The following is a 23,269-nucleotide window of genomic DNA, read 5'->3' as shown; positions in this document are numbered from 1 at the left end:
AATTTAATGTGTTAGTTATGTTACATTAGAGGATGGAGGAAACCTATATTTTTAAAACGTTTTTATTGTTTCTTTTTATTTAAAATGTTTGACCAGCATCCTTATTTGTTTGTACTTTCTGGAGAAAAAGACATGTCATATAGAACAACAATAATAAACATAGAAATACAAAAACATGATAAATTGTTGATGCAATAATCCAGGTGGAACTGGACAAGCAGGTCCTAATACATGTTAGGCAAGGGTTTGAAACTCAATCAAACAAGGTGCCAATATCAATAAAGTTTTTACCTTACCTTACCTTATATCACTTGCTCTGATTAGGATCAAAATACAATAATTGTAATTGTAATCTTCTTTGTGCTCTTTTTTCTGGTCTTTTGGCCGTTTTGGGATTATTTGTTGACTTTTATAAACTCGCTTTTTGCTTTTTTATTATTTAACTTTGATATTTTATTTTAAGAGCCAAATAAAAATGGTTTAATGATTCAGATGTGACCCCTGAGCTTGGACTATTAGACTGTAATGATATACTTATCTCACGATACTATTCAGCTCACGATATAATTCTAAATATTCAGCTCACATTACAATTTGATATATTCGGCTCACGATACAATTCAATATATTTAGCTAAAGATACGATTCGATATATTCATCTCACGATACAATATGATATATTCAGCTCACGATACATTTCGATATATTTGCCTCACGATACAATTCGATATATTCATCTCAAGATACAATTCGATATATTCATCTCACGATACAATACGATATATTCATCTCACGATACAATACAATATATTCAGCTCACGATACAATACGATATATTCAGTTCACGATACAATACGATATATTCATCTCACGATACAATACGATATATTCATCTCACGATACAATACGATATATTCATCTCACGATACAATACGATATATTTAGCTCACGATACAATACGATATATTCAGTTCACGATACAATTCGATATATTCAGCTCAAGATACAACACGATATTTTCAGCTCAAGATACAATTCGATATATTCATCTCACGATACAATTCGATATATTCATCTCACGATACAATACGATATATTCATCTCACGATACAATACGATATATTCAGCTCACGATACAATACGATATATTCAGTTCACGATACAATACGATATATTCATCTCACGATACAATACGATATATTCATCTCACGATACAATACGATATATTCATCTCACGATACAATACGATATATTCATCTCACGATACAATACGATATATTTAGCTCACGATACAATACGATATATTCAGTTCACGATACAATTCGATATATTCAGCTCACGATACAATTCGATATATTCAGCTCACGATACAATACGATATATTCAGCTCACGATACAATACGATATATTCAGCTCACGATACAATACGATATATTCAGCTCACGATACAATTCGATATATTCGGCTCACGATACAATTCGATATATTCAGTTCAAGATACAATTCAATATATTCGGCTCACGATACAATTCGATATATTCGGCTCACGATACAATTCGATATATTCAGTTCAAGATACAATTCGATATATTTAGCTCACGATACAATGCGATATATTCAGCTCACAATACAATTAGATATATTCGACTCAGGATACAATTCGATATATTCAGCTCACGATACAATTCGATATATTCAGCTCACGATACAATACGATATATTCAGCTCACGATACAATACGATATATTCAGTTCACGATACAATTCGATATATTCAGTTCACGATACAATTCGATATATTCAGTTCACGATACAATTCGATATATTCAGTTCACGATACAATTCGATATATTCAGTTCACGATACAATTCGATATATTCAGTTCACGATACAATTCGATATATTCAGTTCACGATACAATACGATATATTCATCTCACGATACAATTAGATATATTCGACTCAGGATACAATTCGATATATTCAGCTCACAATACAATTAGATATATTCGACTCAGGATACAATTCGATATATTCAGCTCACGATACAATTCGATATATTCAGCTCACGATACAATACGATATATTCAGCTCACGATACAATACGATATATTCAGTTCACGATACAATTCGATATATTCAGTTCACGATACAATTCGATATATTCAGTTCACGATACAATTCGATATATTCAGTTCACGATACAATTCGATATATTCAGTTCACGATACAATTCGATATATTCAGTTCACGATACAATTCGATATATTCAGTTCACGATACAATTCGATATATTCAGTTCACGATACAATTCGATATATTCAGTTCACGATACAATTCGATATATTCAGTTCACGATACAATTCGATATATTCAGTTCACGATACAATTCGATATATTCAGTTCACGATACAATTCGATATATTCAGTTCACGATACAATACGATATATTCAGCTCACGATACAATTCGATATATTCAGTTCACGATACATTCAGTTCACGATACAATACGATATATTCAGCTCACGATACAATACGATTCATACAATTCAGTTTCTCACTTATCGTTCAGAGATCATCCTCTGACTTGTGAATTCTTCTTCTGTTCTACAGTTAAAGGAGCTTTTGTTTACTGCACAACTTAAAACTGAACGTAAGTAAATCAGCGTCCAAACTGGATTATTTGCACAGAATCCATTAGACTCCGGTGAGAAGAGTTGTAAAATAAAACGCAGATGTTTCTTTCAAGCCGTCTGGACGCCTCCCAACAAGCAGCTGCAGCGTAGAAACTCTGGTTTCCTCCAGGCGTTGGGTTACAGTCATTACTCGGCTGAACGACAGAGAGCGAGACCTTGCGTTGACCTCGTGTCAGGCTTGAACGTTCCTTTCATCTTTTTCTTTTTTTTTTAATCAAAGATACCAGTGGAGGAGAGGCGGGTGATCGCTAGGGGACGCTGTTGTCACATAGGAGGAGGTTCATTGCAGCGAACGTTCGTTTGAAATGCAGTCGAATTAAAATTATTGTATGTTTATTTGTATAAATGTAACTTCTAACTTAACGAAAACAATCCCTTTTAACTTTTTAAACTTAGAATTCCGTATAATTTTCTTTTAAAATTAGATTAAGAGTCAAATCAGAACATTTTTCATGCTTTTTTTGCAGTTTTAGAAACAAATAGAACTGGACAATTTGGCTATAATAAGCTTGATAGCAAAGGTTTTATATAGTTTACTGCAGAACATTTTGAACCCATGAATAAACTTCATCAGATTCATCCATTGTTCACGGGAATTTTTAAAATAATGAACCACACAAACCTGTGAAAGTGTGTTAATGTAGTAACAGTCGACTGGAAATTAGAACTTCAACAAAAAATTATTCATTCAAGTAGTACATTTTTCGGCCAAAAAGAAAGTGTAGCGGCGTTAATACGAGGCTCGTGGCCCACATGTGGACCTCACAATCATACATTAGGACAGCTCAATGTTATGAGACACAAAAAACTTTCAATTTTAATTTTTGATTTCAATTTAAAACGGACTGCTGTTCAGTTTAAACATTTCAATGGTTTGTTTTTGTTTGTTTTATGTCATTTTTCTTAAAATTTATATCTAATTTTAGTCCAAACGCACCACCCCTATAACGCGTTTGGAATGTATTCCGAAAGAATACAGTATGACAAAATTCAGATTCTGTGTTGATGTTCGTTCAACATTGTTTGAGGGTTGAGATCGCGGAAGAACTCCTTGGCTGGCGTATGTTCCGTCCTTGTGCTTCTCAAAGAAGGCCAAACAACCTTTTCCGTTCGTTCCTCCTCTTCTTCTTCAATCCGCCCAATCACATCTCATTCATCAACACACCTTCACCTCCTATCCGTTCTAATTATCATTCCGTGGAGGGTCCGGCGCTGTAATGAGCGTCTCCGGCCGCACCGACCTCATATCAACGGCCTTCATTAACACCATGTATCTTGTGTACCGCTCACACGTATGTCAACGCCGGGAAGTGAGCGATGGAGAGACAGCGGGACGAAGTGAGAGGAAGTCCTGATGATGGGGAATAAATGGAGAAGCCGGGAGAGAAGAGATGAGCAGTGGGTGAGGAGAGTGTGTTGAGGAAGGGAGGAGGAGGGTTGTCTGGTAAATGTCAGCGGTGCGTCTCTTGGGTCCGAGAGACGAGTTAGTGACAGCCCAACAATGGCCGCGGGATGCATTCAGAGAACAGCTGCTGTGAGCGCAGGTCCGGACCTGGACTTGAACATGAGAGACTTATTTACAAATGCAAGTTCGTGCAGATTCGGCGGCCCCCGCTAAAAAAAAATAAGAGTTGTTCATTCATCGGGCTTATCGGTCGAGGGCCGAAAGAAATGAGCCTTTCGGCGACGCAACACCTCAAACCACATCATCAGGGCAGGAGCGAGATCACTTATCGACTTCGCCCGAGCCATTACCCGCCCGTCTCACTCAAACACTCAGCAGTCATAAAGCGGCGGCCCTGTGATCTCGCCGCGAGGGTCTCCACCTCGGGGGCTTCATTTAGGGCTTGTCAGAAATCACTTGACTCACCGCGGTCCGTGAGTACCGTCGGCAGGTCTCGCTCGGCAAGTATTTCTGTGGCTCGACTATGAAAAAGATGAATCCCCGCGATCAGGACTCGCTTCCGCCCCGAAATCTGCCTTCCCCGTCTGTTGACTCCTCGAGCTCGGCATATTGACTTCTGTCTTAAAATACTCGCTGTCAGAGGAGTTTTTCATTAAGCTGTGACATCCTTCTCTCCCCACACAGACATGTTCGCGGCCTTAAGCAGTGATTATGGTGTTGGGCAGTGGGAGCCGGGGGCCTCGGCGTCATTAGTCTGCTTAATCAGAGCCTTACTTCAGGTTAAGCTCCACCGCCTCCAGAGACAGACTGATGAGCTGATAGTCCTGGCCGGTTTCCGCGGTGCTCGTGTCTGGACTCTGGCGGCTCCCCTGGCCCCGGACTGCTCCGGTCGCTAATCTATAACTCGCCCCTGGAGCTCGACGAGGAGGCTCAGGCTGCTGGACAGAGCCGACGCACGATGCATGGTAATTGGACACACACAGACTGACACCTGTCCACACACACACACACACACACACACAAGAACTGAATGTAAAGCAGGAATGGGTTTCACTGCATCAGGCATATTAGATTTGTGATATGATTATTAAAAAAACATGACGTGAAGTTGCCAGAGTCAAGATTTGATTTTGGAGGCAGATTCCTTCAATATCAAGCTTTCTTCATCCCTTGTTTCAACGCCAAGAAGAGTTCCTGTGATGTTCCGATGTTAAGGACACTTCCTTGTACATCGTAGAATCCTCCGATGTTAAAACTTGGTTCAGCAGTCCGACGCCAAAGACACCTACTTGAGCATTCAAACATCAAAGATGTTGTGTTTTGAAAGGATTCGTCTTGTTCCAATTCCCAACATAGTTCAAGAACACTCAAAAATTTGAAGAAATAAGAAGCTTTCGCAGATATTTCTAGGTGCTTCATTTAACGGTCCAATGTCGGGATTCTTCTGCATTTCCATTAAAAACATTTTTAAACCTTCCTTAAACATTGAAAAGTCAAGACTGATTGAATAGGAACAAGCCATTTAGATACCAAGGATGCTTCCAGTAAGGACACTTACTTGAGCGTTCAAATATCAAGGACGTTTCTGTAAGGATTCTTCATGTTATGATTTTCCCCATCATAGTACCTTATAATTCAGTTTGTATAAGGCCTTAAGTGTTCAAAGGAACAGGATGATTCCTGGGATAATTTGTGAGAAGGATGTTTCCATTGATGTTTCAATGTGAAGGATTCTTCTGTTCTACGATGACAAGAATGTTTTGAACCTTCCCTAAAAATGAAAATTTGACAAGATTGCTATTGCCATTTAGATGCCAAGGGTGAGTCCTCTGATCTGCTAATGTCATAGCCATGACCTGGATGAACAATTACCTACACAAACACGTTTAATGCTGATGCTTTTTTGTTAATATATTCCGATATCCAATATAAGGTACTCTTTTTGCCCTTTTGGCCAGGCACCGTCAAGGATTATTTCATTCTTCAAAGAGTAAGACGCTTCCATCCACTGACATTATACCAATCGCCAACATCAATTCCATCCTCAACAATGCTGCTGAACTTCTTAAGCAGTTAAATGCCAAGATTCCTTTTATGTTATGATTTTAAAAGGTGCTTTTAAGTCTTGTCCCCCCCGTTGGCTAGCTAGGTTTGGGAGCATCCCTCAGTTCTAGGCATGGAAGACGTAAGGTGGAGACGAAAGGGATATCAGTCTGGGTCTAAAGACACATTAGATAGCATGACCATACTTGAGTTGACACACTTGGCCTATACACCTTTTAAAACATAAACAGAGTTCAACACATGCACCATTAGACGGACCGTTACAAGCATCAGTTCAGAGAAGTGACCTTGTTGTTGTTATAGTTGTTAAGAACCTCATTTAGCCGGCTCAGCAGAATAAATGTATAATGACAACAGGGACTGAAATATACGCACAATTGTATATAGATGCAACTTCCCCCTCGAGGATAGTGGAGGGTCTCGGCCCAGCGGGGACCCCTCTACATCAGAGCCGGTCCCACCATGGCCCGAGCCTCCCCTCAAACTCAGTGTCCCCAGTGTGCTCATTAGCCCCCGATCATAACCTCTGCTCCATCCGTCGCCTGCCGCCCCACCGACGCACAAATTATACTCTCCATCAGGGCCGGACAGGTTGTGTGCGTCGACGAGTGCGAGTGTGTGTGTGTGTGTGTGTGTTTAAAGGACAAGGAAGGTCAGGGAGCCCCCTGACATTTCCCCCGAGGACGTCGCAGACCCCAAGGTGCGGGGGGTGAGAAGCAGGCAGAAGGAGGTTAAGGTCTGTGTTTCAGGTGATGAAGTGGAAGACCCAGGTTTCCACTCTTTTGAGTCATGTGACCCAGATGGGCAGAAAAAGGGGGCGCACCCAGGGGGGGGGAGGAGGTAAAGAAAGTGGCTTTTCATTTAAAAATGGTTGCAAACACTGGAGGGACCCCAGAGATCCACAGAATGGGACGAGACAACAAAGAGGCTCATCATCCTTTTGCTGAATGGATCTGTCCGTCTCTGCGCCCCGACTCCCCCAGCTCTCTCCGTCCCACCCTTCCTTAATCAGCCTCTCATTGTGTCATTACCTGAACCTGTAGTCTTAATCAGGAGCGCTGGCACAGACATCGTATCCGTCCTCGGCCCCGCTCATTCTCCTGCGAACACTAAATAAACACATTTTAATGCGACACCAATCATGTCCTCACACACACACACACACACACACCAACCCACCCATGAACACATCACGAGACGCTGCTGTCCATCAGTCCACCTCTGACAATCTACAAGTGTGTGTGTGTGTGGCATTGTGGAGTGTATTCCAGTGGGAAGGGGAGGGAGATTTTAACTCACCCACCTGAATCGCCCAAATCTGAATACTGTACACACACACACACACACTCTGCATGTCAGTGTGTGTGTATTGATAATGGCCATTAGCATATTTATGATCATTGCCAGCCTCTTATTGTCTGCACGCTCCATTAATCTTCATCCGCTGCCTGCCGACTGACAGCTCAATCTAGCGGGCCATCACCGGGCACCGGGTTACACACACATATTCAAAGTTGTGGATTCCTTGCGTCGACTAACCATTGTCTCTCTCGCACAACACAAGGGTGTGATTGACATTTCCCCCCCCCACTGCTTCAGCGATCACCCGAAGGGTTATCTTCCCCTACCGTTTTGGGTTGGTCCCTCGCGCACCGCTAGTTTGTCGTACCTGTGAGGCACGGGCGCACCACTGGGCCACGCAGCGCCATACAAGCCTCTCTCCGCAAGTCCACCCTTGCTCGTCAAAAACTCAGTGATGTGAATCCCAGGCACCTTCGTGATCCTCCCTGGTCGGGGAGGGAGGTATAGGGATATTGGAAATGAGTGCGGTATTCGATATTGGTGTCTTGAATTGCGCTATCGATATTAAAGGTAGACAGACGGAGAAGTAAACGACAACGAGACATAGAAGTACTTAAATGATCAAAACAAGGAGTCCGTTCCGTCGCTCCAACACAGCGTCACTTCCTGTCCCGGTTCTTATGCTTCGCTTCGTGGAGAAAGATGGACAATCAAGAGAGTGTCACGGGTCGTTTATTCGCTGCTCCAACTCAAACAAAATACAAGCTTTACGATCGATCGGACACACTTTCTCCCGGCGACTGTACAGGTCAATAGCCCAGGGAGAAAAGGCCCCGATCTGTAGAAACATCGCTATATTTAAGGCAAATTTACGGTCCGGGAGGTCGTCCCTTTCCGGCCAAATGGTTCTTTCAAGTTCACTGTGTCCCGATCTCCCGTTGAGAGACATCCTGATTTGTTTTCTTGTAATCTAATCATTCAAATGTTCTTGGGTGGGGGTTTCCGTCTTTTAGCAGCCCTTTCCTGGGTGTGTCTTGCTTTGTTCTCTGATCTACAATTTAAGGTGTGATTGGCAGATAAACAGATGTTTTAAATAACCGTTGTCGTATCTCTAATTCTGATCCGAGCTTGACTCAAACTAGTGTGAATCAGTCTGAGTGGAATGTTGATTGTGAATGTGTAATCAAACGTTTAAGCTCTTAGATGAAGCAAGAAATGTATACTTTATATTTTGATTATCTTTTATCATTAATTTAAGTATGGCGTATACTTATAGTGTACAATACTTTTAATCTAACAGTAAAAATTGACAACTTTACAGAACATGACACTGATTAGTTGAAGTGCACATTTTAAAAAATGCTTGATATATATAATAAAAAATGATCAATTATCGCACATGATTCTGATAAGCATCTCACACGTGCTAATATCGAAATATTGATATTTCATCGATATATCATGCAGCCCTAGGGTGCACTCAAACAGACTATCAGATAGCAAGAACATGGAAACGTAAAGTACTTCCAAGCCTTAGAAGAGTCATATGATGTTCTCTAAAACTGTTGTTTTAATCGACCAATTCACTGATCGCTAAATAAGTTCTGGTAGATTCAAAAGGCCATTCAGTTCTCCATCTAGAAGAAGTTCCTTAACATAAAAAACCCAAGCCTGCTTTCACACTAGGAGCTCAGGCGATGTCCGATCCAACCACGTATTTACAAATCAGTGCCATATTATGGTTGATAAAGGTTTTTTCGACCGTGTAAAGCTAATAAGCTGGAACAAGTAGTTCAGTTCATTTAAAAGGACAATGTGGAGTTACATTAAAAAGATCGCTGCACCAGATTTAGCACAACGCTAATTTCTATCTGTAGTCCTCAACAAAGATAATAATAATAATAATAATAATAATAATCTCTATTTATATAGCGCCTTTCTAGACCAGGGTCACGCAGACAGTTTACATAATACATCACATACAAATGCGAATACCGAGAGTTTGGGGAAGGCAAAACAATATATTTGATTATTTTGTTAGATTTTTATGCAGCTATGCATTTATCTTATCATTAGTAATTTGCATTCTAGGGACCTTAAAATTGATTGATAGACTATTTGAAAAAATACATTGCCTGTTTAACCATGTTTAAAACGGAAAATACTTATTTTGTAACGTAGCCATTAGTGTAAAAATAATATGAAGCCAATGCATTGTTAGCTCAACTACGATCTATAAATGAAGCCAAACCTAATAAACATTGAACAAAAAAAGACCGGGAATAATGGCTCTTAAATCAAAATAAAATTAAACAAACTAGTTAAAAGTTCTTCAACTGGATTATGAAAAGAAAAAGAGTAAATTTAAATCATGCTTAACAAACATGAAATCATAGATGTTATTTGGCTTATTTTGATGTAGTATTGCATCCCATGTGATATATTTTAGCATCTCATCTTTATTATGAAACCTGCAAGGTTATCAAATCCATTTAATCGACACACTGGCGCAGAGACGACTCCACGAGGACGGTGCAAGTCGTAACGCTTCTCCTCGGAGGCCGTAAAGTTCTTTTTATAGAGACGATCTATAACATCCCACTGTCAGATATTTTAGAAGTTTTACCGCGATATCCAGTGAGGGATTTTTACACACATTCCGTAAATCACCTCGCCCGCACTGTGGAATCAGCTTTGTCAGAGTGAACGCAAAGAGTTTTACGACTCACAAGTTCATATATTTGGATGTTTAATGTGAGCAATAAAGTGCTGAGGATGCATAATTTGTCTACATGTATCATGTAAAACTGCTCTTAAAGAGGAGCCATGAATACTGATAAGCTTCTCTTTTCTAATTCCGCTTGTCGGAGGAAAAGTGTTTAACAAAAAGGGAAGGAGTTTTATCTTAAACAGGTTGTTAAAATCCCACCTTTTATTTGAAGAATCAAACTAAGGTGTTAATTGGGGATAAGGATTTTATTTATTAAATACATAATCTTTAGTATAAAAAAATGGTCCAATAGTGGCCTGATTTCAAAGCAACACAACATATAATGTACATTTTTATTTTTCACAGTAGAACTGAAGTTATTATTTTAACAGCACTCCTGTTAAACTGAGAACTCCATAGTGATGTGAAAAACATCAATACCATAAATATTGCGACGTTTCTTTTTCACAATAACACTATATGCATTTGACAACAATGTCTGAATTAATGTTTTCAAAGAATAAAAAAATTATAATATATATATGCAATTCTTACATGTCTTTTTGGCATATATTTTAATTATATGTTCATAAATAAAATGAGATTTTTGTATATAAAATGTACAATTAATTTGTAAATGTCATCATTAGAGTCTCCACACCTAAATGGAAGAATGAAATCCTGCTAGATCCCGACAATGACTAAGGACGAGAGGATACTGCTTAAAAGCCGACGTTTGAACATATTTTGGTTTCAAAACAAATGAAAGCAGTTACTACTTCATCGAGAGTCATTTAGTCTGTTAATTCTGCAACACCAGAGTCAAGTACTCGGTTAATACTACACCCTTGGACCTGCAGTATTGTCCTTTTCATGGTGTCCCCTGTCTCTCCTCCTAGGTAGCTGGGATAGACTCCAATAAAGGAAAATGCCCAACCGAGTACTCAACATAAAACCTATTTACGGAAAAAGATGGGAGACGGCGGTTGTAGTCATTTCCATCATGGCTAAGTTCCGGAGAACACTTTTTGAAAATGATTGTGAGTAGAAACCAGAAACAAATTTCAAAAGTGTATTCCAAAGTGCATCTTTAGTATGGTTTTTTGGAAAAAACAAGTAAATAGAACGTTTTCATTTTTACTTAAATCCAGCAAAGTAGCTCCAGTTGACTACCCGCGCACCTCTTAAACCCCCCGCATGTGTTGATCTTAGCATCTTGTTCCCATTTTCATCCCGGGTAACAATTTCCAGGTTAATGAGTCTCTGACCTGCTTAGCGAGCAGGAGTTGAGATTGATGCACCAACTCTTTCTCTCATCATCATGTTCATTTAGCTCATGATTAACTTCCAAATCGCAACGCGTGATTAAAAGCTGGAGTAAAAATATTCCATCCATATTTAATACTCCCACCGACCAGCTCCCAAACTGCCAACAAAACAGATACACTCCCGTACTCCCAGATACATCTTCCCTCGCCTGGAAACATGCACCTAAACATTTTACGACCCCCGCTTCCTCACCCCATCCCCCTCCCCGTGCTCGGAATTAGAAAACCAACCCTGCGGTCTCATTAATTAATTAAAGACCGTGTGCCGGTGGCACCTGGGTGCCGGTTATCACTGCTACTCAGACTCAACATGATCTCAATAAGAAGCCCACCACAGGGCTTTAGAGGAGGGGGAGCAGGTGGAGGGGGAGACCAGTCTTACTGCACGACTTCATGGGTGACACTTCCGAGTTCATTTCTCCCCCCTCAACTTCTTCTACTCACACTGACCAAGAAAGAGTTTAACTTCAGTCGGTTTGATGTCATAAATTTAAACCATTAATTTACACAAATATGGTGATCATATAGGCTCCTTGGCAGAGGTATTTTTTTGTCTTAAACGCCTCAATTTAAAAATAATAAAAAGTGATTAGAAAAATATATATATTCTAATGGTTTTGTTTTCATGTCACCAATCACTGTGAAAACTTTGGCTCTTACCTCATTTTTGCTGATGACATCCAGCTCTACTGCTCATTTGAGAGAGCTAAGGCCCAGTTCAGATTCTCGTCTTAGCCCCCGATCTTAGCCCTACCCCTCTGTTTTGTGTGTTTGTGAGATGTAGGGGTGTCCCGATTCTCCTTTGGATGAAGGTGTAGGGATAAGAAGACTGGAGAGGTAGCCCTTGAAAACAAGTGAGGTCGGAGGCACACTTCAAACAGAGGGGTTTTGATGAATTTACCCAGAAACTGTGCAAATAATAATAGTCAATTGTTTGCTAGAAATCAAACAATGGTTAAGTGAAAACACTTTGCAGCTAAATGTGGACAAAACTGAAACTCTGGTAATTGAGTCTGATAAGGTTCCAGGGTTGAGTCAGTACTTGGGTGACATGTCTCTTTTTCAACACTGCAGAAAACTGGCCAGAAACCGTTTCCTTCAACTGAGAAAAATCTCTAAATTTAGGAAAATGATGTCACAACATGATCTGGAGCTTAAAATCCATGCGTTTGTGTCGTTTATACTATTGTAACCGTTTATTTTGGTGTCTAAACAAGAAGGATCTGTCTCGCCTGCAGTTAATACAAAACTCTGCAGAGAGAATTCTGAGCTGCTCTAGTAGAAGAACTCACATTTAACCGATCCTTAAAACTCTTCACTAGCTGTCAGTTTCTTTCAGGATCATTTTTTTCATTCTGGTTCTTACTTTCAGATCCATTTATGGTCAGACCTTCCATCATTGATCTGATCCAGCCTTACACCCCAGCTCGGGCTCTGAGGTCTGTGGATCAGAATCTACTGATGGTTCCTGAACTTCCGGACCAGAGGAGAGAAATCCTTCCAGGCTGTTGCTCCTAAGCTTTGGGACGATCTCCTTCTGTGTTTGATGATCTACCGACTCATTCAAGAAACATCTTAAGACAATTTTATTTGTGCTTTTCCCTGATTTTCTGGGACACCAGTGTGTCTCTTATGTGTCTTGACCTTTAAAAGTATATATTTAACAGTGTATTTTTTTTATTGTTAAAGTGCTTTGTGACCCTGGTGTGACCGCTTTACAAATAACCACTACTTACTTACATGAAGATGACATTTAGAGCGTATTGAAAACAAATCCACAGATACAGGCGAAGATGATTTTTTTCCAAATGTTAAACCTCAATATCCGTCTGACATCCAGTCAAGGCTATGCTGCCTAATTGGATCTTTTGGGAAAGATGTTAAAATTCAAGTGAAGTTGCAGCGGGTCGATGCTGACGGTGAAGTTAAAAGAGAGAATGTGACTGCTGAAATGTTTTATCTTAAACCTAATCCACAACCATCAAGAGAAATTGACTCATAGTATTTAATCATCTATACCTTTATATGACGAAAAGGCCAGCATTGTCAACTTCGATAAATATTATGGTATACATTGTAATATTTATACTATAATATTGAACATCTATGTAAGATATATATATATATATATATATTACCATGATATTGAACATTTCAAAAATAAGACATGGAGTACTATTTTTTTCAGAGCCAGATAATAAACTACTTAGAATGGCCTCCATGAGTAGTAGTATCTGTCAGAGACTTGGATCAGAGCCACCCCTGCTCCGTACAGAAAAGATCAGTTGGATTTTGACATCTCTCTTCTATCAATCTTTTTTTTAATGAACTGAAATCTGTGACTCTAAACAATACAATTAATTAAAAATTAACAATTTCAAGTGTGATTTATTGAGCTTGAGTTTATTTAAGCATTTCATTTTTTCTTTAAAGTCAGGTTAGTTAAAACGGTTTGAGCTAGTTTATTGTCATATTTATCACAGCTGTTTATATCTTTTTTTCCCAATGATGTACTACTTAATAATATATATAATAACCTGAAACTCAAAATATATATATATTATTTTTATTGTTAGTTATTTTCTAATACATCTAATCTACTGTTAACTTGCTGCTTTGACACAAATGTTCTCACTGTGGAACAAAAGTGTATTTTATCTCATATCCGACCAACTTCACGGAATCCTTTTTGAACAACGGCGTCAGAAGTAGGATGGTCATGTGAGAACATCACCAGCGTACCCAGTGTATCAGGGTTCCTGGCAGCCAACATACAATTTTATTTACACAATTCATTTGTAAATTAACACATCTTAATTAAGACTATTTTTATGCAATGGCATAAATAATCCGGTTTATCTTTGTGTACTTACTGCCATCAACGAGCAGGATCTCTGGAGCTTCTGAGGAGGAGCTGGAAGACCATTCTGAGGTCACTGAGAAGAGATTCTACAAGAGAAAGCAAACTAGATATCTTTTTTTTAAATACTTCCAGAAGAAGATAAATGAAGAATCAAATGTCTCATTGCAACATTTAAGCATATTTAAGAGGCCTTCGTGCATCTATGGCTCATCAGACCGATGTGGAAATTGAGTGGTGCAAACAGGAAGCGTCAACATCTCTGGAAAAAAAAAAAATCGAATTTCTTTTCAAGGAACAAACATCATTAATACTTCTCCCGGCGCCCCCGACAAACTCTTAATCCAAAATATTAAAGGCCAAAGAATCCTTGCGAACAAAGAGGAGCCCGGAAGAGTCAGCAAAGTATGTGTCCTCTTGTTTATTAGGACTTCAGGAATGTCGATACGAGCGCTCGTGTACAGTAGCGACGCTGACGGGGGCCGGCGAGCAGACACAATGACCTTCTGCTATCCTCATTGATAACGACCCAGACACAGACACACTGCCCATCAGCCAGACCCCTAATGAAGCCAAACACTCGCTATCATCTGCTAATAACCTCCGCAGCAGCAGCAGGAGTCACCGGCAGGCCAGCGCCTCCTGGATGAGGCGAAGGGGGAACAAAAGCTCTGCGTGGACAGGAAGTAGCTTAAGCATCCCCGTTTATCGATCGGCGTCTGCGCCAGACGGCGCATGTTGGTAACTACATTTTTACTCCGAAAGATGAGGTCGTCTGAGAGTGTGTGTCTGTGTGTGTGTGTGGAGAGTTCGACAAACTGTTTGTCTACTCATATTCGCGGGTCTTGGTTGCCGTGCTGCTTCCCACGTACAATCTCACACATTTTTCCCAGAGATAAGGCGGGTAAACTCGTTACTCTTTTCTTAATTGGTGTAGAAAATTCCATCCCGTCGTCTCTCACGGCAACTCTCCAGGGGAACGCTGATTAATTGTCCTCTTAAGTTCTCATAATACTCCCCACCTCCCCTGCTCACTTGTACACTCCGTCACCCGCCGTCTTGCCACTGATTCATATTTGTCTTCGAAAAAAAAAAATGTTCCGGACCATCATTTCTGGGTCTCACTTGCTCAGTTGGAGAACGTAGCCGTGCAGCTGCTCGGAAAAGGCCTGAAGAGAGAACTTATCTTGCACCCTCTTCCTCCCGGCTTGTCCCATTTTCCTGCGGAGAAGAGGGTCCATCACCAGCTTCTCCATGGCCTCGGAGAAAGCGTCTGAGGTGGGCTCGCACAGGAACCCCGTCTTCCCGTCTGCCACGCTCTCCAGGGGACCCCCCGAGTTGACGGCGATAACGGGGCAGCAGCAGTACATGGCCTCCACGGGCACAATCCCGAAATGCTCCCTGCTGGGCGTGTAGAGGACAGCGGCGCTCCCCCGAAGCAGCGCCACCTTCATGGAATCGGAGGGGGAGCGGAGGAAAGTGACAGAGTCCTCCAGGTGAAGCTGCTCCGCCAGATCCTTCAGCTCCGTGTAGTGCTGAACGTTTTCCGTCACCCGCTCGTCAAAGCCTCCCGCCACCACCAGGTGGACTCCCGGGCGATGCTCGGGAGGAAGGCGGCTCCTGAGGGCGGCCAGGGCCGTCAGGGCCAGGCCCAGGTTTTTCTTCCGCTCGTATCTGTTCAGAGAGAGGAACAGACAGGAGGTCCCCTCCGGGAGAAGACCTCCCAGGCCCTGATGGTTCGGCTGGTCGAAGGTGGACGTGTTGAGCGACGGATAGAGGACGTCCGTCTGGACTTTACTCAGGCTATGAAAGGTCTCTCTGAAGATGCCGGCGGTGAACTTGCTGTTCACCAGAATCTAAGAGAAAGAACGGAAGGATTAGGTCAGCCTGAGGAGACTTTAAAATTTGTTTGAGATGTAGAATATATACTATGTTTTTGGTGAACCTGACAACTATAATTAACGGTTATTTTTCACCAATTATTTAAATTCTGACCGTTTCAAGAGCTTCAATTACATATAGGGGTGTGTATTGGAGAGAATCTTGCACTATGACAGTATCATGATATAGGGACAAAAATACGATATATCGTGATACTGTAGAAGCTATAATGTATTTGTAGTATTATCCAAGTACTTGACTGTGGTGTTGCAGAATTTACAGACCACATGACTCTTGATGAAGTCGTAACAACTTTAATTTGTTTTGAAACCAAAATATGTCAGCTTTAAAAGCTAGACTGTATCCTCTCGTCCTCAGTCATCGCTCAGGTAATCTTTCCTTTGACTTAATGACTTTATGTTTCCATGTAGCAGCTGAAAGTTCAATTGCAACACAAAAATGAACAAATTCTGCGAATATTTGCATGTTAATTGTAAATAGAATTACAAAATGTAGTATTTTTTACACTTTATTGAAATATAAACCATAAAATAACTATAATAAAAATAAAATATGAATTTATAGTCAAACTATTTAACAGTACCGTTGAATAGCGATACAGTATCATGAAAAGAAAAATGGCGACACTGCAGTGTATTGATATTTGCTGACATCCTTAATCCCTCAAGGGGGCAAAACTGGTCTAAATCAGGGGCCAGACTCATTTGTAACCAGCACTTCTTTAAGATCAAATATAGGAATCATAGTGATTTTCTTGGACGATAAATTCATCATATTTTACCGAGTTTTTATCTGGATATAAAAACATCTTCATCAACTTTTATATCCTTTTTTAAGTTTCTTTATAATTGCTGAAAATTGCAGGCCTCTGGTTTAAAACGTCATTATTGCTACAAAAGGCTATTAGGACTGAATTACTTGTCAACAATCTTCAGTCCTAATCCAACACAAAAACAAAAAAACTGAGAAAATTCTAATCATAAAATTTAAATGTAGCATAAGGTTTACAACCCTAGGTCATTGAGGATTTAAAGCAAAAAGAAGGCGGAGGTGACTGATAACATGGGACGTACCATATCAGCCATGCCGGTGGTTCTCTCCTCCAGCAGGTCGATGGGAGCTCGGTAAAGTTTTTTGAGGACCGATTTCCTTTGAGTGAGCAGCTGATCCGGGAAGTGACAGTAAAACAAGACCTTCTTCCTGTGACGAGACAATCTTAAAACTGGGATACACACCGACACCTGCAGAGATGGAAATATACACACTTGTTACACTTAAATAATGATTTGACATGATTGATTTACTTAAATATCACAATATTCTTTCACAATGCCGTATTGATATTCAACAGCGCTGTATCCATTCATTTTTTAATATAATTAACATTCAAATATTGACAGCGTTTGTTCATTTTTGTGTTGCAATTGAAATGCGGCCACTAGATGGCAGCAGTCACTACGTCCACTGCAGCTAAAGGAACAATAAAATCATTGGCTGTATCCCGCGAGATACAGTCAAAGACTGAGGACGAGAGGATACAGTCCAGCAGCCTTTTAAAGCCGTTTACTCAACAATACTACAAATATATCCTTGTTACTACAGTATTGCATTATGGAAATATTTCACATTGTTGCCACTGTATTCATAATATTTCTTGATTCTTGCCAATACATACCCATATTTGATCACATAAATATGAGGTTTTCCGTTAAAAAATATATATTTGTCTCCAATTAAAACAAATTGAAAGACATTGAAAAAAGTTTTTTTAAAAAAAGAGCATAGAAATGATGCTGTGTATTTCAATAGGGTGCTTGCTGAGACAATATAAGACAAAAATGTACCAAAATGTACTAATTGCAGAGAATATAAATGAGATTAACACACAATCGGGTGCCGTGAAGAAAGAGTGACCCAACAGTTGACTCACCTGATCACAGAATATTACGTCATACTGCTCCCCGCTGAGGAACACCAGGTAGAACGCCACAAATATCATTCTAAGGTAAGCACACAGGGCATGGAGGTAACCAAACACACTTGTGGGCAGCCAGTCACCAACACACACCTGTCAACGGAAACAAACAGAATAAACTAGAAGAGTAAATCGAAAGTAATGGCAGGTAGTTGACTGGAAAAATATATGGTTACGTACCACTGGGAGATCTGGCTCCAGGGTCTCAGAAAAACAATGCGTGGGGTCATGATGCGCCGTCCAGATCTGGACGTCACATCCTTGAGACTTGAGAGCTACAGCTGCGTCCACCACCAGCCTCTCTGCTCCTCCTATGCCCAGATCCGGGTGCAGAAACACCACCCGCACCATCCTGTACAACTAAATAAATGAGAGTTTAAAGCAAAGTTAGAACAACATAAATCATTAAAATACAGATACCTGAATAAAATGCTATTTTTACAGCTATTGTTATGTATTGAGGTTCTCAAATCCTCTATAAATATACGTAAATAAAGGAAATAAAGGTGGAATATCTTGATAAACGTCAGCCATTAGTGGATTGACTAACAATTTCAAGTGTAAATATACCTGACATATGAGATAAGCTGCAGCCATTCAACACTTCTCGCGATACACAGCGTACATAAACGTCTAGTAAAATAACAAATTGTTAGACTACATTTCTTTAAATATGTACCTTCGTATCGGTTCAAATGTCTGCTCCAAGTTTGCAAACTAGTTATTATTGTAGCCTAGTCGTGTCTGAAAGCTGCCGACAGGTCTTCATGAAACTCTGGCGTTAGGTAGACATTTTGGCGCAAGTTCCAAGCTATTGGTCAACTTGTTTGAGCTACGTGTTTGAGCCACAATGGCGCCAGTTTCCGCTTAAGACAACCCACACTGTAAGACACGTCACGGTGAGACACGAGTGTGACTGTTCATATGCCTGATCAGAATACACGTCTATATGCAATATTCTCACTCGATAATTATAACATTATATTAAAATACAACGAGAGATGAGTAAATCATCAATTTCTAGTCTTTCAATTCGTCCATTTTGTAAAAGTTAATAGTTTTATCGGCGTTTGGGTGGCAGGCTTCTTCCCGGCGACCTGTGCTGCTCTTGAGTTTTGCAGTCGTGTCCTTTTGAGACTAGCGTCAGCTTTCCACTATTCCTTCTGCCACAGCGACCTGTCGTTCTTTGACGTGGACATTCGTGGACATCCAGAGACAGACTCAGGGACTCACCTCGCATCAAGACACTCAACCAAAATGGTAAGATTTATTTCTGACTTCATCAGACTCCGATCCGATGACGCTTCCTACCCACGTTCATTCATTTAAACACGTTAGCAAGGCTGCTATTGTTAGCATCTCGTTTGTTGACGTGTCTTCCCTCAAAGTAGCATAAGTTTTGAAACTACTTTATTTACAAGTTTCTCAAAGCATTTTTACTACTGTTAACTAAAGTGGACATTTATTTTGTAACTAACTTCTTGATTATTATATTATAATTACACTTTCTCAAGGCCTTTACGTTCAGTCTAAACATGCTAGCAACTTAAACTGTACTGGAATGTATCTGGTTATTTATTTACCTTGTCGTTAAATACATCTACTACAATGAATGTGTCTTGACTTTTTCTTTCTTTTTTTCCTGCAGCCTGGTCCAGCAGCAAGTGCAACTAATGTTGGGGCCTCCAGCAGGTCCCCAAGCAAGACAGTGGCCCCCCGGGCAGCTGGATCCACAGTCCGACAGAGGTATAAAAAGATAGATACAAAGTGAAGTAAAAAAAGAAAGTGCATGATGACACGATCTAAGTCTAAAGATAAAGAACATGAAATAAAGAAAAATAACAAAGGATACAAAGATTAACATGGAATATCAGAGTAGAATCAAAGGAGAACCACTTATTCAAACTTTCTCTATAAGTGGCAACTTAACAGTCATGTGATCCTGACATCAATGTCTAACAAACGTTATTCTTAAACGTAAAAACATGACTTATTGACGACTAAATTACTCCATAAAATCTTTATCTGAAAATACACCCTACTTGGGTAACTCTTAGTACACTGTTGAAGTACATCTAGTTTTACAAATATGACAAATCTACACATACTACCTTGAATAATTAAAGTAGTACGTAATAATAGTATAAAATTCACGAAATTCAAAATGAAAAACGTGACAATTTTAACTTTAACGTCACCAACTATTGTTCTTCAGTCAGTTCATTGATCACCGAAGATCAATATACGTCGCGCCAACATTAAAGATCATTTCAACGACTGAATGGATCTTCTGGAGGTGGTTCTTTGTATCCACTCCTGCAGATTAGTCGCAGATAAATGGGCTCCTCTGTGGCTTCATCAGTGTGTAATCAGAGGCCGTTTGATTCTCACTCACTGTTGCCTTCGACCACAAACTGCTTCATGGCATCGTTAACCTCTTGTTCGGTCTCATCACGCAGCCATAATGGCCGTGAGTCACTCGCTGACGCCCCAGTTGTTTTTTTTGGAATGTGCCAAAGCATAATCTATGTTTAAAATCAATTTAATCTACCCTTTTGTTAATTGAGCTGGAGCCGTATCGTAAAGTCTGCTCGGAAGCAAAATAACATCTTGTAAGTCGTTATTTACCTGATTATTATCAGGATTTAAATACACTTTATCAGGTTGATGCTATAAAAAAGTTTTTTTTAATTATTATTATAATAAACGTGGGTTTGTAAAAGCGAGCTTAGTCACATGTTGGTTGATTTATTGAAGTGATTCCGGGTGTATGCTAGAGTCGTAGGAAAAAATAAATGCACTCAAACATGGAAATACTTCTATCACGAAACCATATCGATATTCAACAGCAATGTATCAATTAAGAAATGAAAATTTCAATAAAATATATTTATATAAAATGAACATGCAAGGGTTGAGATCCTGCGAGATCCCAGCGGTGACTGAGGACGAGAGGATACAGTCGACTCCAGCAGCTTTTAAAGCTGATGTTTGGACATATTTTGGTTTCAAAACAAACAAAAGCAGTTAGGACTTCGTCAAGAGTCATCTGGTCTGTAAATTCTGCAACACCAGAGTCAAGTACTCGACAGTACTACACGTATACCCTTGTTACTACAGTATCACAATATATTGTACCATTGTCACTGAATCTTGATGCGTATTCCATCCCTAGATTCACACACACTCATACCACTTCCTGGCAAAGGTGTTTATAAATAAGCCTGGCTAGTTTGTTTTTATATACAAATCATTTGGATGATCAAAATATTTTCGTTCTGTAGATTTTTCCATGCGATTTTCGACACAAAAAACTCTTTCAGAACCAGAAAAAAAAAACAGACTATGGCCGTGTATCTGGGGATAGAATAACTATAACGATACAGAAACGATTATACTTTTTTTTTTTTTTTTATGATACTGTAGGAACAAGGATGTATTTTTAATTGCAACACAAAAACTAACAAACAATGTGAATATTTGCATGTTAATCGTGAATTTTAAAAACTTTTTCGTTACCTAATTGTAATGCCAACCATTAAAACATTATGAAATTAAAATAGAATTTTAAGGCTCAATGATTTTAATCCATATAGTGTTGACGTCAATGTTCAACAACTATGTTTTAAGTGTATCAATATTTTCTCTTATTTTTTACGTCAATGCGTTCCTCTTGACATCCATGCATTTTTTTTATATTTTTTTACAGGAAAGCCACCAGCAGTGGAACCCGCAGCGGTGGCAGGGCGACGGGATCTGCCGGCACTGGGGGGATGTGGCGCTTCTACACCGAGGACTCGCCAGGACTTAAAGTGTAAGGTTTTCACACACGCAACTAGACGAACCCGTTAAGTCTTATTTGTGTTTACGAGGTTTAATGTTGGATAAGAGAGGGGGGGGGGGGGTTTATATAAAAGCAGGAAATTAGGCAGACGTGCTCCGGTGGCGTGGAAGCGTTTTTTATTATAAGCCCATTTAGGAAAAAAAAGTTGCGCGAGTTGAAAACTTCTGCGTCCGACCCCCCCCCTTCCGATATTACGGGATTCATCGTCCACGCCACGAGTTTGATCAATGATGCTCGGCCGGGTTTATTGAGTGTCTCTCCAGTCGCAGGAGCGCCGGCCGAGCTCTGTTGTGTATCGAGTGCGTGTTGGATTTGGCCTCAAAGCTTCATTAAAGGATCCACTCTGAAAGGTCATCTCAATTACAGCTCCTGACAGGGGGGGGGGGTCGAGGAGCTGGTTGGCATGGCGATGTCGCTCTACACACACACACACATACACTTGGTCCCTCCCCCTTCGAAGTAGAGAGCCCCTCCTCAGCCCTGTGGATGTGGTCTGAGGAGGAGGAAGTGATGTTTGTGTATCGGCGCTGATCCGTTTTTTTTTTCCCCTCCACAGAGGTCCAGTGCCGGTGCTGGTGATGAGTCTGCTCTTCATCGCGTCCGTCTTCATGCTTCACATCTGGGGGAAATACACCCGCTCCTAAATGAAAAAAAAAAAAGACCACCCCCTGCGACCTTTTGCCCTCTTACTTCTTAATGTTGGACCTGGACCAAAAACCATGTCATATCTTTGCCCTCGTCACAACAGGAAAAGGCAAACTGGATTTTTTTTTTTACAATTTTCTTTTTTTTTAAAAAAAGACATTCAATCCATCAGCCGTAAATGTCCATTTTTGGGAACAAGGGTCCTCGCCCACCCACGGACCCCGATATGAAGACCTCCAACAAATTTCACTAAAGGCTCCACTGCTTTTTTTTTTTTGTATCGATACAAAAAAATCATTTAATAATATTGTACAATAAAAAAAAGTAAAATCATTTAAGTCTCTTGTTATTTCACTAAATAATATTTAGTTTTTTTTAAATTAAACCTGTTAAAAAGAACTACAGATAATGAACATCTTAAGTGTCACTTTAATTTGATGAGTTCACGTGTTGTCCTGCTGGGGGCGCTGCAGACTACTCGCTGAGAGAACTCGAGTGATCTTAACGGTGGTGAAGTTGAACTAAAGTTGTTGACCCCA

The 23,269-nt window shown here is 40.0% G+C and overlaps 2 protein-coding genes across 3 annotated transcripts; one reads left to right on the top strand and one right to left on the bottom strand.

The window, feature by feature from the left end:
- Nucleotides 1-14,340: 14,340 nt before the first annotated feature.
- On the bottom strand, nt 14,341-19,901 carry alg2 (ALG2 alpha-1,3/1,6-mannosyltransferase). Of its 2 annotated transcripts, none has more exons than XM_087812911.1 (5): nt 19,825-19,901; nt 18,422-18,601; nt 18,197-18,334; nt 17,340-17,507; nt 14,341-16,220 (listed from the first exon to the last, which is right to left on the bottom strand). In XM_087812911.1, the coding sequence occupies exons 2-5, from the start codon at nt 18,590-18,592 to the stop codon at nt 15,486-15,488; spliced, it is 1,212 nt and encodes a 403-aa protein (XP_087669037.1). In that variant the 5' UTR covers nt 18,593-18,601; nt 19,825-19,901; the 3' UTR covers nt 14,341-15,485. The 2 variants fall into 2 exon arrangements, with proteins under 2 accessions (XP_087669037.1, XP_087669036.1); XM_087812910.1 differs by lacking the exon at nt 19,825-19,901 and adding an exon at nt 18,921-19,011.
- sec61b (SEC61 translocon subunit beta) lies at nt 19,243-23,063 on the top strand. The gene is made up of 5 exons (XM_087779120.1): nt 19,243-19,246; nt 19,323-19,501; nt 19,890-19,987; nt 21,951-22,055; nt 22,642-23,063. Exons 1-5 carry the CDS (start codon nt 19,243-19,245, stop codon nt 22,727-22,729), a joined length of 474 nt encoding a protein of 157 aa, XP_087635246.1. The 3' UTR covers nt 22,730-23,063.
- The last annotated feature ends 206 nt before the right edge of the window (nt 23,064-23,269 follow it).

Source organism: Callionymus lyra, chromosome 17, assembly GCF_982586985.1.
Source record: "Callionymus lyra chromosome 17, fCalLyr1.hap1.1, whole genome shotgun sequence".
Lineage (NCBI taxonomy): Eukaryota > Metazoa > Chordata > Actinopteri > Syngnathiformes > Callionymidae > Callionymus > Callionymus lyra.
This window is presented reverse-complemented; position numbering and strand designations above follow the sequence as displayed.

Coding starts and splice junctions, on each gene's coding strand:
- alg2 (XM_087812911.1), bottom strand. CDS start 18,592: ATGGTGCGGGTGGTGTTTCTGCACCCGGATCTGGGCATAGGAGGAGCA. Junction 18,335..18,421: donor TGGAGCCAGATCTCCCAGTG/GTACGTAACCAT, acceptor TTCCGTTGACAG/GTGTGTGTTGGTGACTGGCT. Junction 16,221..17,339: donor CCACCGGCATGGCTGATATG/GTACGTCCCATG, acceptor TCTTTCTCTTAG/ATTCTGGTGAACAGCAAGTT.
- sec61b (XM_087779120.1), top strand. Junction 19,502..19,889: donor CAAGACACTCAACCAAAATG/GTAAGATTTATT, acceptor TTTTTCCTGCAG/CCTGGTCCAGCAGCAAGTGC. Junction 22,056..22,641: donor GACTCGCCAGGACTTAAAGT/GTAAGGTTTTCA, acceptor TCCCCTCCACAG/AGGTCCAGTGCCGGTGCTGG.